Below are 16695 nucleotides of genomic sequence, written 5' to 3'. Positions count from 1 at the left end.
AAAGCAATACTTTGCTTAAAAATTAAAACAAAACAACAACAAAAAAAACTGGTACTATATTAAAAGAGTAGGAAACAAAATTTTGAAAACATAGTAGTAAATAAGAAGAAAACATAGAAAAAAAAAAACAAAAACAACGAATACAAAATTTTTTGATAGAAAATCCTTGCGATATGAAGTTGCTGAATTCTCTAGACAAGAAAATTAGGGAGTCAAAATAAATGTTTAAGAATTCGTTGTAATTTCAATAATCCAATTAATAATGAAAATCTATACACACGAGATCCTATTAATATAGAAAGTAAACCTTAAATAAGGAATGAAGGAATCATTATCCTGATAACATTTCAAATAAATTTTAAATTAAAAAATAATAATAATAATTTTAACCATGAATGATAATGATAATGAGCCCATAAATGTATGAAAACGAGTTTGGTTTAGCCCGTTTTTTCCTACTCTGACTTCATAGGATTGAACTAAGAGAAAGTTTGAGACAAATGGCTAACGGTACTACAATACACATTCTTGCATCTCAAAGTCACATCCACAATGCTCAAGTTCTTCTCAAAAAGGTTCCGAAATGTGTTGGTTTCAGCTAAACTTGCAGACATTTGATATGCTGCGGTCTAAGGCAACTTTATGAACATTATAACAGGGTTGTGCAAAGAGCTGAACTCGAGATTCCATGGTCATACAAATGATTCAAATAGCCTAGACAATGGTTAAAATGACTTCAAAATCTTATGAAAAGCCGTAAACAACAAATGTATGAGCAAAACTTCAAGGTTATCTAGCATCATCAGGAGATCAGTTAAATTATTTATTCAACACTATCCCTTACCATTTAGAAGATATGTTAAGTATTTTAAGGTCTCCTTTGGTCTATGAAAAACTTGTAATCAAAATATTGTGAAGTTCCATATTTTGCCATAAAGTCCAAAAACCAAGAACTAGTATCTCTTTCACTCTTATTATAAAGTTGAGTTTGCTATACAAAACTACTAAAGTTTTTTAAGATTGAGATAAAATTAAAAATCTCGATATGAGACGCACCCTAAAGAAGTTTTCTAGTCGAGACCGAATGAAGGATTTTTCTAAACAGGACCACAAACCAGTAGATAACATTGATATGAGATGCACCCTGAAGGCATAGTAGGATTGCTGCTGTCACTTTTAGTGTATCTCTACAGTTTGATGTAAGCAACAAAGCGGAAAGAAAAATATTTCCATCAGTCATCATGCTCTCATCTCTCTTGCATTTTATGAAAGCCGAGTCACTAAGGCTGAGAATATCACACAGTATGGAAAGCTTATCATGGTTGACAGGCCAACCCTTTTAAATGAATGAGAAAGGTATATATATATATATATATATATATATATAAAGTTTTTGGTTCTGTTTAACTAAAAATTTACTCAAATATTTCTAGAAAATTCGGAGCTCAATTATCACAACAGCTAGTTAAGCAAATACAACTAAGAGTAGGAGCATTAACAAAAACTCATTAGGGTGTACTTGCACTCAAACCTCTCAGTGCCTACCATGACTATAATAAAAAATAACCAACAACGAAAAATCTTACTTTGAACAGAACATCACATGATAATGCACTTCTAGGGAACATCAATCAAAACTCCAATAAATTCCCTTGAAAATCCAGCACTGAATTTAAACCTAATCTTCACACCTTTAGCAGTAATACATTGTAGATGATTTCCATATCGACTAACTCAATCATGTCCATGCCTTAGGACTGGCTACTGGCCTAACATGCATGCATGCCAACTAAACTGAGCTTGGATCAATGAGGTCAATCTAGGTACAACAATGAGAAGTACCTAGCTCAAACTCATTGACTTTGGAAAAAACCATTAAGCTTACACATTACTTGAGGCAAATTTTAGGCGCTATGTGAAACATGTAATGTAGAATCATTACAGTAATGCACTGTGGGTGAAATGCCAGGAGCTTTATAATAAAGCCCGCAACACTAGTGGATGAACTCCAAATCCACTCAAAGCTTAAACTAAAGTATTCTGGTTTCCAATGGTACATAAACAGTCAACCATAACTTCACAAAGGATAAAGAAATATTCTATTTAAACCATTGAGATATTTTTCAAGTTCCAAAAACAAATCATTGTTCCAATTTAAAGTAATAGAAGTTAACCATTTTACATATATTGTATTATTTAAATATTCCGTCAAGATGATAATTATAAAAAAGTGTAAAAGTCCCTCATATGCTGTCTCAATGAACAACTCTAAACATGTAGCTTTTAAGGCAATATAGCAGCGACTGAACTGCATTCGAAGCCTAATTTTAGCCACTTAATCTAATTATATCGTTAAACATCAGTTTGGTCAGCACCAGTTTTTTCTTTGAGCTACATAAACGCATTAACAAAGAATTCTTCCAAATGCCATCAACATATATATAGCTCCTCTTTTAGCTATTTTGGTCCAATAAATTTTCCGAAGAGAACCAAAGTGAAAGAAGACAAAAAATAAATATAGTATCTGAACTTATCTGAAGCAATGGCCTTTAAACAAATAGAAACCAACTAGATCTGATTGGTTAGTTTGTTTTCATCTGTCGCCTAATTGTGCACATCTTAAAAAACAGTTTAGACAAGCAAAAAAGAAAATTACACCAAGAGCATACCATATGCATATGTTTCTCCTGAATAATCAAACGATCATTTGCGGCCATTTGATACAATGTTTCCAAAGTCTGCAGTTGAACAGCTATTTCATGATCATTTAGCATGTCCATTACTAAATCCAATGCAGCAGCAGAAAACTGGATGGAAAGAATGCAGAGGGTCCCAAGTGATTTGCAAGCAACCATCCGTACCTTTTAGGAAAGGAAATAAATTTAGTCGGACAAACTGTCCAAGAAGCACAACGTGAAAAGCACCATCAAACAAGTATAAATGATCCCCAATGCAAGTTTCTGTGAACAAAGGATTGTACAATAGTATAGCATCTATTATGAAGTCATACCTCATGGAACTCATCCTCAATGCCATGTACAAAAGCTCCTGCTGAGGAAGAGAAAGGAAATTTAGAATTTCTTAGGGTATGTTCAACAAAAGTATTTTCAATATTCTGGGTTCCCAAGATTTTCTTAGACAAGGATTGTAATAGCATGTGTTCTGAGACGCCCTGTAGTTTTCCAAGAGCAGAAAAAGCTTCGACCCTCACCTTCATACTCATATCTCTTGCCATTACACAAAGCTGAACGAGGGGAAAAAAAAAGAATAAAAACTATATGCATAGTAATCAACGTTCTTGTAGCAGTCTGATGATCTGGTATAGAAAATGTTTATTGTCTATTTCCATTACTACATTCACACGGATCAGTTATGAAGTTAAATATAAACAACAACACGTTTGTTTGTTATTTATTTCTTGTCCATCATAAAACAATTCAACAAAAAAAAAACGACAAGAGATCAAAGGTTTGTCTTAAGAACCACAACAAAGAAGGACTAGCAAAACATACAAGTTAAGGTTAATATGAGAGACTGAAGAGTAGTAGTCACAAAAGAAAACCTTTATGATGAAATAAATGAATGAAAAAGGGTCACTCTGCTGATTGAAGAAATGGATTATCAGAGGATATCATCAGTCAGACTTGACCACTAATTTGATGCCACCCAACAGACAGTAGAAGAGAAATTCAACCACTGTGACCGACAAGCTATTTGGGGTAACGGAAAAAGGTTGTCCTAGGATTCTTAATTAGGATTAGAATTGATTTCATTCAAGGAGAACCTACCCCACCCCAGACTGCCATGCCCTACTAACATCTCTAGTTCTCTCTTTTATCTCCAAAACCTCCCTCAATGATCTAGAATAATCAATATGAAACCAAAGATTCCCTTTATAGATGAGGAGAGCCCATGATCAGAGGTGCTGTTCAAAAAGTTGGAGAAAATAGTTATAATATCTTGCATGAAACCAAGAATCTGCTTCCAAGAACTGAAGCTTGTTATGCAGGAGGCATGTTTGATAGTTGCAATCTATTATGTGAAATCAAGGTTCTATTTACAAGAACCAGAGTTTGTTAAGGAGGTGATGCCACATTTGATGGTTATGCTAGACAAGCATTTTAAGTTTTTAACCAATCATCAACAATCCACTCAACAGAAGAAATGCTCAATATAGTAATCCACTTGACAATCTTAATACCCACGACCTTCATCAATCTTCTCGGCTACACAAAATCTTCTCAGTAGTGACTCAATCCTCCTAAAGAGGTGCTACATTTTAAAAGGCGATTTACTCCTATGAGTCTATTCAAATACAAGGAAATAAAAATGTTTCACTCTCAAGAATGTTTCATTTAGAATTGGAGACCATATATCTCTTATAGTCGATGTGGCAGAGCATCCTAGTGCATGGCTTCTATGATTCTCTTCTCCAATAGCTTATCTTCTTCCAATTTATCCTCCACATAATAGTAGGCCATCAAGATAGCTTCAAGTTCTTAACATTTACGATGGAGGATATTAACGTAAGCAGATACCTCCATCATGAAGTTTTAAACATTCACAATGGAGGGGATATCCATGTAACCGAGTACACCTCTAACTAACATGCATTATCATTGCTACTCTTGAGAATATTAAATGATACATAACAAATTGGCTTAATGTAGTGGTCATCCCCTTCCAGTCTCTCCTTATTGATGTAGAGCCAAATAAGATCTTCAAATTTTTTTTCTACTTGGTAACTATCATGACATCACTTGTAGATATGATCAAACTTGGCAAGGTTTTTTTTTCACCCCATAAGCCAAGATGACCATGTGTGATAACAAACATTATGTGGTCTCATCTAATAGATTACTAAGCATTTCTATATGAACTTCAATTAAAGAGCAACCACGGACATGATAATCATGCTAGCACTAGCTTTAGTGCACTTGTGACTTGGAAACATGATCAAATGGATAAAATCAATAAAACCAAAGACAAAAAATGAATTTCCAAAGTTAATTAGTATAGTGATTGTTTTGGGGATATACTCAAATAAATTGGTTAAGTAGAATTGACCAAAGTCTCAACAATAATGAATATAACCCTCAAACATTTTGATTCTGGCAAAAATTAAACTAAATTATGTTTTATATTAATATAGATTTATCAAAGATGATATTTGTGACTTTGTTTGGAACTATTTTATATTTATTTAATTTATTGGTATTTATCAAAAACAACAACAATAAGCATTTATCCCACTATATAGGGTCAGCCACATGAATCATTTTTTCAGCAATGTGTCATGTTAGAAGTTAAATTATCATTTAAATCTAATAAAAAAATATTATTTCTAATACTTTCTTACCAAGTCCTTTTAGTTCGACATCTACCTTTCTTACATAGGTCAAATATAATACATCTACTCTATTAACCAAGCCATCGAAAGGGCAACATTTTGCATGACCAAACCATCTAAAGCGACTCTCTCTAATCTAATTTGCCACTTGAGTTACTCAAACATTTTCACGTATATACTCATTTCACATTCTATCTCTAAGAATGTGTCACTAATCCACCTGAGCATGCTCATATTTGCAACACTTAACTTAATTGTATGCTTCTCTTTTACTGGCCAATATTCTGCTCCATAAAGTATTGGAAGTCTCACCACCAACTTATAGAATTTTTCCTTAAGTTTGAGGGGCACTTTTCTATCACGCAATATGTCTGATGCATTCCTCCACTTCAACCATCTGACTTGAATTCTAGTAATAATATCCCCATCTATTTCACCATCATTTTGAACAATAGAACCGTGATAAATAAAATGTGTACTCTTTTTAATGACTTAATCACCCAAAGTCACAACCCCCCACTAGATCTATTACAACTAAATTTGCACTCCATGTATTCCGTTATAGATCTATTCAAATGAAACCTTTAGACTCTAAGGTTGACCTCCATAATTCAAATTTTCCTTCAACTCCCTCCTTGTCTTATCAATAAGAAGAATATCATAAAAAAAAAGCATAAACCATGATACATTCTCTTGCAAATGTCTAGTAAGAACATCCCTGACTAAAGCAAAATGATATGGGCTTAAAGATGATCCTTAATGTAATTTGATTGAAATAGGAAATTGCTTGGTCAAACAGCCTTGTGCTTGAACATAAACGAAAGCTCTTGTATACACTATACTATATTTAATGACTTGATAATAAGCATTATTTATCTCCTTTCTTTTCTAGAACCATCCAAAGCACTTCTATTGAAACTTTATCACATGTTTTCTCTAAATCAATAAATATCATATGTAGATCCTCCTTATTCTCTCTATACTTCTCCAACAAATCTCTCAATAAATGTATAGCTTCCATGGTAGATCTATCCAACATTAATCCAAATTGATTTTGAGAAACATTAGTATCACGTCATAACTTATGCTCAATAGCTCTCTCCCATAGATTCAATATAAGACACATTAACTTAATTCCTCTCTAATTTTCACTCTTGTGCATCACCTTTATTCATAAAAATAAGAGCTAACACACTCATCTCCACTCATCTGGCATCTTTTTAGTTTTTCAAATAATATTAAAAAGTTTTATAAGCCAAGAAATTCCTTTATCTCCTAAACATATTCATACCTCTATTAAATATCATCAGATCCAACAATAATAATTAAAATAATTAGTAATAATGTGATAAAATTTCATTTATTTTGGAAAAGAGAATTAATGCTATTATATTATCTATGTGAGCTTAAGTTTCATATTTATCATTTAATTTATTAATTACATCTCAATTATGCTTAATTATATTAAGAATAGTTAGATTATACTTTATGAATTGTTTAAAGGTCCCCCTTTTTTTTTGCTTGAAATTTTCTACAATAGCTTATTAACACATATATGTTTATGTAATAAAAATTGCTACTTTATTGGAGAAGCTCATTTTACATATTTGAAAATTCATGATACTTAAATATTTATTAAAGTTGATGAGAAAATTATAATATACATAATTGTTGCGGGACAGAATATATGTGGCAATAAAGTTATAATCACACGTCTTAGCGTTGTACGGATATCCAGCTCACACATAAAGAACGCGAGATTTTTTACGTGGAACCATGATAAGGGAAAAACCACGAGGTCTGGCTCAGTCGAAAATGATTCCACTAAAATTCGAGTATATTACAACATGCTGAATCATCCTTGAGAGCGATCATATTACAAATGTCAACTGTATGGTTGAAATCTAGAGACAAATCAGGATGAAGGTCTGGCGTCACGTGGTGGTCCGTCAGAAGTCTGGCGTTACTTGGAAATTCTGGTGTTAGGTAGTGGTATGGCAGAACACCGGGTGTCGGGTGATGGTCTAGTAGAACTCTGGGTGTCCGGTGGTGGTCTAGCGAAACTCCTGGCGTTAGATGGTGGTCTAGCGGAACTCCGGGCGTCAGGAGATGGTCTAGTGGAGTTCAAGGCGTCAGGTGGTGGTCCAATGGAACTCAAGGTGTCAGGTGGTGGTCCTGCAGAACTCAGGGCCTTGGGTGGTGGTATGGAGGAGCTCAGGGCCTCAAGTGGTTCAGCGGAACTCAGGGCCTCAGGTGGTGGTTCGGCAGAGCTCATGGCCTTAAGTGGTGATCCGGTGGAACTCAAGGCCTCAAGTGATGGTTCGGCGGAACTCAAGGACTCGGGTGATAGTCCGGCAGAGCTCAGGGCCTCAAGTGGTGGTCTGGCGGAACTCATGGCCTCAAGTGGTGGTCCGACGAAGCTCAGGCCTCAAGTGGTAGTCCAGCGGAACTCAGTGGCTCAAGTGGTGGTCCGGTGGAACTCAGGGCCTCGAGTGGTCCCGCGGAGCTCAAGGCCTTGGGTTGTGGTCCCGCGGAGCTCAAAGCCTCAAGTGGTGGTCCGGCGAAACTCGGGGCCTTAAGTGGTACTCCGGCGGAACTCGGGGCCACAAGGGGTGGTCCAGCGGAACTCAGGGCCATAAGTGGTGGTCCGGCGACACTCCAGGCAGTGGTCAAAGAGGCAAGGAGGCGAGAGGGATCTCTGATCTCTCTCTTTTTCTCCTTAGGTTTTGGGTTCCCTTTCCAAGAGGAAAGGGGGCTCTAATTATAAATTTCTTGGAGTGGCACGACCTGTAAATAGATGGAAGATCAAGAGAAAATAGGGAGTGGTTGGATGGACAGCCGATGTTGAATCTCTTGATGTGGACCGTTTGTTAGACATTTGAAGGTCTTAATGATGTCGGAATTCGGCAATCTTAGGCTCGTTGGATTCGTCACGTCGAGCCACTAATTCGACTATAAGCATGTCATGTTTGGAAATCTTTTGGTAATCCTAATTGTGGTTTGAACCTTCCAACAACGCTTCGGGTCCTCGATTCGGACCCATTTGGCCTCGGATTAACTAGAATTTGGTGTTGTTGGGTTCGTATTTCCGAGATGTTCAATTTGAGTATAAGTTTGGTGAAATCAGAGTTCGGATGGTCCCAATTTTAATTTCGAAAGTTTCCAACTTTATTTTGCCTCGAGATTCGTGCCCAATCAAGATAATTTTTTAGATGATGTATCAAAAATGAATTTAAGCAAAATTCATATTCCATTAGATTATTTGAATTGTTTGTATATGATTTCATATATTCTAAAATACACTGTTGATTAAAAAATAAAAATGAATAGAATATAGTATGTTTTTTTAAACATTAGGGCGTCCACCCAAAACAATGCAGATCACTGCACAATGGGCTGCCAACTCAGTTGGAAGGATATTTTGGGAAGGCTTTCGAGAGATTCTTTAAGGGGCCTTTTGTGATATTTTGAGAGATATTCATTGCCTATAAATATAAGATTATTGAAATGAAAAGCTAAGGGAGAAGATGAAATATAAAGAAATCAAAGGGTTCATTCAAAAGAAAAACTCATTTATTCCCTCACTTCTGGTGATCTCCCTTTCAATATCAATGAAATTTTGTAAATGATTTTTAGTATATAATTTCCAATCTAAATTGTAAAGAGATTGTTTGGTTTTGTATTTATTAAGGGATAGCCTTACCTCACCATCAAAGCCTTGGAAGATTTTGGTTGCATTTTTATTGCAATATTGTTAGTGTCTGAGTCTTGGAAAACTTGAAGATGTCTTTATGTTGCAAAGCTTGGGTTGAGGTGTTCTTGTCAGAACAAGAAGTGAGTTCTCTTACCTTTAAACGAAGATAATTGTGAAGGTTTATCCAACTACTTCTGAAGTGAACGAATTTGGCATACATGGGCAAAATTGGTTAGCAAAATCATGATTCAAGAATAAAATATATGTGGATGTAGAGGTAGCTTGAGTGCTAAGCCGTGCAAAAATATTTGTGTCAATTGCTCTTTAATTTAGATCTTTTAATATCACACATTTACTTGTTTGATTAGCAAGTTTGGATGTTATTGGGTTTAACCACACACTTAATGTTTGTATATGCCCTTGCATAGAGTAAAGCATTAATCTTGAGCTCAAAAGTTATTGCTCTCACTTGTAGCATAGTCATTCCAATCACCTTATCTATTTATTTGTGGACACTCACCTGTGTCTTTAGTATTAATTAATTTAAATTAATCGTAAACATGAGTGGTTGAATAAATTAATTGTACTGAGCCTAGTAATTTTATTATTCTTATATATAGCCAATCTTTGCTACATACCAGCAGACACTTCTGTTTGTGCACTTGTAGGTTATGTTGCTTATAAAAAGATGTATGCAAAATTCTTTGAGTGTCATATTATTTAGATTATGGTTAATACTTATATACTCACACATTAGTTTATCACATTTTATATATTTTACATGCCTATCCTTGCACGCTTGTAAATGCTTAGTTTATGAGTTTAATTATTTATTTGATTGTATTTTCTTGAATGAAATGGTTTTGAGTTGAAAGATTTTTTAAAGAAGTTTGATAGTTCTGATGCCCGCCAAATACAACCGCCCGCACCCCCCCCCCCCCCCCCCCCCCCCCCCCCCCCCCCACCCTGCACTCTTCTTAGTGTGCCTAGGCTCCTCATTTCTCTATATTATCATGCATCTTTTTAATTCCTTCTAGGAACCTCTAAGCTAGGGGTGCAAATAATTCAAGTAGAGTTCAATTATTCTTAACGAGTCAACTTGACAGCTAACGATTCTAGTCGGGACTAGAAACGGCTTGGCTCATTAGCTTATCGAGCTCTGCTCACGAGCAATTTATAGAGCAGACTAAAAGCTAGCTCACGAGTCAGCTTGACTGACTCATACCACTAATCTAAGCCTCCTCAATAATGTAGTCCTTCCCATTGATGGATGGTGTCTAATCAATTGTGGGGGGTCAAATGGACTTTGAGGCAGATACCCCAAGCACACCTCCAATGAACTTTGATTTGTTGAAGTATACATTGTCATATAGAAAGTGAATTGGATGTAATGTAATCTTTCACCTGATTTCTTCAGGCAACTAGAGTTAAATTCGCTCAGTAAATACACAATAGTTCTGTTGGCAACCTCAATGTAGTTGTCTGTTAGTAAGAGGGAGGTGACTTTCTTTAAAGTATCCAGAATGGAAGATGATTTCATGACTAAAAAATGCACCCAAATTTTTTGAAAAATGACAAGCTTCTGTTTCTCTTACTACGTTAAATTTGCATGCAATAAGGATAATCATCTTCCACCACAACAAAATGCAATTATGATCATTTCAGCCATTAGTAACCCTCCTAAGAAGTCCATGAAAAAAGCATCCTTCATTGAGTCAAACTCAACAACAATATATACCCTACTTCTTATAAGATAGTTTTGGATGTGCAGCAAAGTATACATCCTTTTAAAAAACTTAGCCACATCAAAAAGCATCCATGGTTGGTATACCTTAAGAAAATTGGCCAATAGTTATGAAGTGTCTTAGTCAAATTAAAGTGTTCAGTCATGTTGAGTGCATGTGCTTCATGGATCCACTTTACTTGGTCAACACCTTTGAAACATAGAGTTGAGTTCCTTTGTAGAATAATCGTAATCTAATGGTGCACTCCTCTTCCTGAGCTCCTTCTATGATCTCTCTAAAGTCATCGTCAAGCTGATAGAGATCAAAGAACTCCTCACACTAACATAGTTGAAGCACATAATCAATGAAAGAACAAATGACTTGAGATCCAACATAGAGAAGATGATTGCATGCTTCAATTGATCAGCAGATCATCTACTCAGGGAATTAGTTGATGCTCTTCATAATGATTCTGTTACAACCCTTCTCAAGCACCATTACAATTGGGAGTCCACAAGGCGAGCTACTTAGCCTAATAACTCCTTGGTCAAGTAACTCAAGCACTTCTTCATCTCCTCTCTCCACTGCTAAGGTGCGGCACATCCCAATGTTGAGCAGAGTGAAATTTGAAAGGAGTTTAATCTTGTGTTAATTACTCGACATGAAGGTAATCCTTATGGCTTTAAGAAAAATACTTGATAACCCTCCACTAATAACATTGTTCCTAACTCCAAAGAATCCGAGAGAAAGCTATTCTCCAATCTTATATGGTTCAATTTGAACCAAAGCACTTGCATTATAGATTGTCTTCTCCAAACAAACAAAGAGCAAAATAATATTTAGCATGCATTTATCATTCTCTTTACCCTTCGAACTATTACCATATTCATAGTTTGGCAATCCTTGCTCTTGTTGGAAGTATAGTTAACGTCACCTTTAGTGAGTCAAATATTGTTGAACCCTCTCAAAGAAAACAACATCTTAGTCCAATAGTTATAAGGGTACAAAGATGATTTGGCAAATGTCGACATGAACAACTTCAAACATCACCAAATTGGAATATATGCGTGCAATGGAGAAGTGAATGTAGCACTATTAATTTATTTTGCATATTTAATTTCTTCCTAATCCATCGAAGAGAAATTGATAAGGACGAGAGCCATCTCTAGCTACATCTGCTTTATTACATTTGCATAGATCAATATATTCTAACTGCCGATGTCAATGATGGGATTAATCACCTCCTACTTGACCAGGTAACATAAGGCACGTCAAAGGCTGGTGTTGGGCTCTGCTCATTCTCCTTCAGCATTGCCATCAAGTAAAGGCTATTGTATTGTTGATTCATTCTCTCTAACACTTGTGTTGAGTCCACCACAATGGCCAACTTCTTCCCATTTGCATCCATTCTTCTTGAAATTCTCTAAGAAAAGTTTTGCTGCTTTTGCATAAAGTTTCAAGCACTTCTCTTCATAGTGTCTAGTGATCATGCAATGATTGAAATACAGATAGTTTCTTAAAGAAAAGAGGATTTTTCAATTTCTTCTTCCAATAAAACTTCAAAGTTATCTACTAAATCTATAACTTGAAGAATTCTCTTCTTCCTTTTGATAGTCATGGCAAGCAAACTCCTGACATATGAGTTTGATAGGAAATAGTATCAATTTATTATAAATATTGTAAAGCAAACCTTCGATATAATTTGTAAAACAAGCATGTATTGCAATAATGCATTGATATCAAGGGCATTTTTTTTAATTGCATTCTTACATAGATTGACCTTGTCGTTGACATAACCCATGTTACTTCCTTGGTTGTTCTTCTTCATATCTCATAGAATAGAATTCTTAGCGAAGCAATTTATTGAATTGCACTTAAGTGACATTATATAGCCCATGTCAAAGATGCATGTTGCACCATGTCAATGCATGGTGAGTGAGCTTAATCTGGGTGAATAAGATCTTCACTTGAAATGAATAATCATTAATACTAAAATAAGTCTCAAGTTGATTTACTTGGGTCCAACTTCTTGAAATTGATCAAATCATTGTAGGTAAAGAAGAAAATTCTAGCATCCACCGCTAGCCATTGGTTTCGCCTTTCAAACGAAGATGTGGGGACTTTTTTATCTTCTTCCGAGTCATTAACTACCGTTCAGGAGCATCTTTCAATTTATCATAGGCATGGCAATGTAGCCGTCATCCAAGGTCAGTCCTCCTTGGCAACTAATCGTCTGCTCATCGTCAAATTTTAACTATTGAGTGTCTTCATCATTATAATCATCTACTGTTATAGGATCACAACTTAGCCAATTCACCGGATGTTTTAGATCCTTGTTGCATTGGCATAACAATATACCTCCATCCACCTTGTCTATAGTAACTTCGGGAAAAAATAATTGGTTCTCTTACTTTCTTATAACCTCTCTTTACAAAGAAATATTGCACTCTGATACCAACTTCATTTAAAACCACAAGAAGATCAATGAAAGAGAGATCCAATTAACGCAAACAACAAGAAATTTAGAGCAATGGCAAACGGGTTGGCACTAAATTATTAATTGGTATTAGAAACTCTGTTTCATTCAAGAGAACCTCCGTATTACAGAGGGTGTATGAGGAGCCCTCTCTACCTTAAACTCTCTTACCATATTTCTACTCCCTCTAATTCTCTATTTCATCTCCAAACAATCGAATTCCCTCAATGAACCAAATAATCAACAATCCACCCAACTTTACCATAGATGAGGGGATTTAGTTACAAGTAGCACGTCAGAAAAAAACAAAAAAAAAAAGGGTTACACTCTTATGACATAAAATTAAGGATATGTTTCCAAGAACCGGATTTTTTTTTTACAAAGGAGAAGGCACCACCTTTGACAGTTATACTAGGCTAGCAGTCGAATCAATCAACAACAAATCACCCAGCATAAGGAACAGCTAGGATTAGTGGACTTTTACTGAACATTCCAGATCCTCTTAGCATTCACTAATCTTATCAGCTTCGTGGAATCTTCCTGCATATTGGCTGCAGGTGGTATAGGAGTAGCATAATGCAAAGTGAGCAACCAGAAACGTCCTTAATTGGAGTAGAAAATGAGGCTTGTAACACAATCCCATGAAATGGAAGAAATGGAAAGAATGTGTAAGTTTCAGCAAATTTTACCAAGGTAGCATGTTATGTTTTTTGTCTGGCATTAAAAAGCTAAACAAGTAACTCGCTAAAATTGTAGCAGCTTGCCTGAGCAAAGATTGCATCCGTCAGCTCGCAATAACGTGTATCCCCTTTATTGTTCGCTAAAAATTGACCGCATGCACTAATCTGCTTATAAAAAAGAAATCAAAGCCCCAAAAAAGTACACAATAACTAACTTTTCTAAAAAAACAATCCTCCCTGCACCATCGCAAGTGATAAAAAAAGCTTCGCATGAAAGTAGGAAGATTTCCTCACCAATCTAATAGCAGACAATCTTATTAATTCCTCGTCATTGTGTAGAAATGATGTAGCACAATCATTGAAGCATTTAACAGTCTGAAAACCAACCACAGACTCATTTATCCGGCATACTAAAGCAAGGCTATCAACTGCTTTTGCCCTTATCAGTGGATAGAGATCCTCTGCGAGCCCTAGCAGCACTCGAATCATGAAATGCGGTTTCATAACCACAATACTTCTCTTATCCCAATCCAAACTCGAAACAAGCAATTTAACAAGCATCGATCTGACAGACACATGAGGGCTCGAAGCAAGCGAAAGCACTAGACCCTCCTCCAGTAAAAAGCCATCCACGGAAGCAAGCGCCGAAAGCGCGTCCGCCACGAGCTTTTCCTCTCCTACAAGGAGAGGCCGAAGGACTTCAATGATAGAGGGTGCGAAGACTCCGTCGAGAGCCGCAACGTCGCCTATTAGCTTGATGATGTAGCGCAGGAAAGTGAAATCGGCGTTGCCACTGCAAAGCAAGCGGGTGAGACCATCGACAACGGCGCGGCGAGTAGAGTCGGATGAATTAGGGTTAGCGAGTAGGGCTTTGGCGGAGGTTAGGGCTCGAAGCCGGGCCTGGGCGTCGGAGGGATCGTGAAGGTGGAGATTAAACCGCTCAAGCAAATGAGTCTCCATTATTTCTTGCTCGCCGACCGCAGAATACAAATTTAAAGCAGGCGGGATAGAGGAGCTCGGAACAGCCGACCAGGGGGCTGGGACGCTGAGGCTGCCGAGGCCTGAGGGGTCTTCTATACGAGAAATTATTCTGCAATCGGCGCGTAGTCGTAACTTAGTTTAAGGGAGGAGTCGAATTAAATCTTAAAATATCAAAGGGACACTCGGATATTCAATTAAATTTTATTTTTTCTTTATATTTAGTTAGCCCATTCAGCTTGATCTGATCTAGAGTTTTTTACTTTTGGAAAAATAATGATTTAGGGTTGGAGTTTCATTTTACTAAAAAATCCGTGAAAACTCCTGAATTCATATATTTTAAACTTTTGTGAAGTTTTTGATATCTACTGAGAAAGAAAAATTGAGGAACAGCCGATGAAAATTGAGAAAAACGTTGCATTCTTCACGTAGATGGCATGCTCACAGGATGTTGAGGCTGAAAGTAGCTATGCAGACATCCAGGAAACGAAAGTTAATTTGGTTGGAGTTGCTACATGTTTTAACTTTCGGTTAATTTTTAATTCATCCCAAGTTGTTATAAGAATTTCTCAATTTTTTATATTTTTTTACGTGGGCTATGATGTGTAGATAAAATGACCATGTTAAAACAAAGCATTGTACTAGACTTGGCTTTAGTTGCATAGAAAAAGTGCATCAAATCTCAGTACAAATGTAATAAAGCTAGGTTACACAATAAAAGCTTTATGATATGCAATAAAAATTGGGTATTTACTGCATTCTTTATTGCTGTGTGGAAAAAATTGGGAGATTTTATTGCATTTTTTGTTGCGCTTTTATTGCGTTTTCATTCTGGTTTTAATGTGTATTGAAAGGGTGTGTTTAAGGATGAGAAAGAGCATATGAGGTTTACTACAATTATACCCATAGTTCTAGTTTAAGTGCGTGCAAGGATCACCACAACTACTGGCCAAATTCCATAAAGATAAAATACAAGGACTTTGTCTGTTCAAAATCCGGTTCCTAGAAGAAATTTGATCTGAATTCCCAAACGAAATATCAAAATTCAGACACCATAATGGGTTGTTCATTTATGATTAAGCTTATAGAGGATGAAGCTAGAAATTGGAAAGTGAAAATTTTTTTTTGAAACCCATAATCATGAATTGGTTGGGTTAGCAGTCTGATATCTTCTAAGATCATATAGGAATATTGATGATGATAAAGCTTCAATTCTTAAATCAATGACATAAGTCGGGATAAGAACCATTGGTGCATTTTCCTACCTCGTAGATGAAGTTGAAGGTATAGAGGATGTTGGATTCTCTAAGAGGGGTGCATTCAACTTTATTTAGAAAAAGAAAGGAGCAAATATTGAATTTGGATATATTAATTCTTTGATTCAAATATTTAAAGATCATCAAGTTGACGTCAACATGTTTGCATGAGGCATCCAAACTGATGAATTTGATAGACTGTTAAATTTTTTTTAGATTAATGGGATGTGTATGATATATTATGATTATTTTGGATATGTGGTAATTTTTTTATACTAGTTATAGGCTTAATAAATATATTTTTTTTGTGCATCATTTATCGTGGTTAATAATCATTGACAAAATATTTTTCTTGGGTAGCCTTTTTATTAGAAAAAAATAATTGAATTATTTACATGATTGTTCAGCACATTTGTACAAATAATTGGTGATAAATATTCAATAACAATATTTAATGATCATACCAAATAATAGTTAGAGCAATAGAAGTTATATTACCTTACACTCGACATAGATTATATCAATGGCACATATCTA

General features: G+C 35.7%; 1 protein-coding gene across 2 annotated transcripts in view; it reads right to left on the bottom strand.

The window, feature by feature from the left end:
* LOC110092288 (protein SIEL) overlaps window positions 1-14970 on the bottom strand; it is a 32353-nt gene extending 17383 nt beyond the window's left edge. Inside the window, exons 1-4 of one of the 2 annotated variants that reach the window (XM_020816776.2) lie at window positions 14219-14970; window positions 14009-14089; window positions 3011-3244; window positions 2670-2861 (exon numbers count right to left, since the gene is read on the bottom strand). In XM_020816776.2, coding sequence (XP_020672435.1) covers window positions 2670-2861; window positions 3011-3244; window positions 14009-14089; window positions 14219-14884 — 1173 coding nt within the window. In that variant the 5' untranslated portion in view covers window positions 14885-14970. The remainder of the gene's footprint in view (window positions 1-2669; window positions 2862-3010; window positions 3245-14008; window positions 14090-14218) is intronic. The other variant, XM_028698566.1, reaches the window with a different exon arrangement.
* Between the last annotated feature and the right edge of the window lie 1725 nt (window positions 14971-16695).

The sequence above is a fragment of the Dendrobium catenatum genome, unplaced genomic scaffold (assembly GCF_001605985.2).
Source record: "Dendrobium catenatum unplaced genomic scaffold, ASM160598v2 fragScaff_scaffold_1105, whole genome shotgun sequence".
Lineage (NCBI taxonomy): Eukaryota > Viridiplantae > Streptophyta > Magnoliopsida > Asparagales > Orchidaceae > Dendrobium > Dendrobium catenatum.
This window is presented reverse-complemented; position numbering and strand designations above follow the sequence as displayed.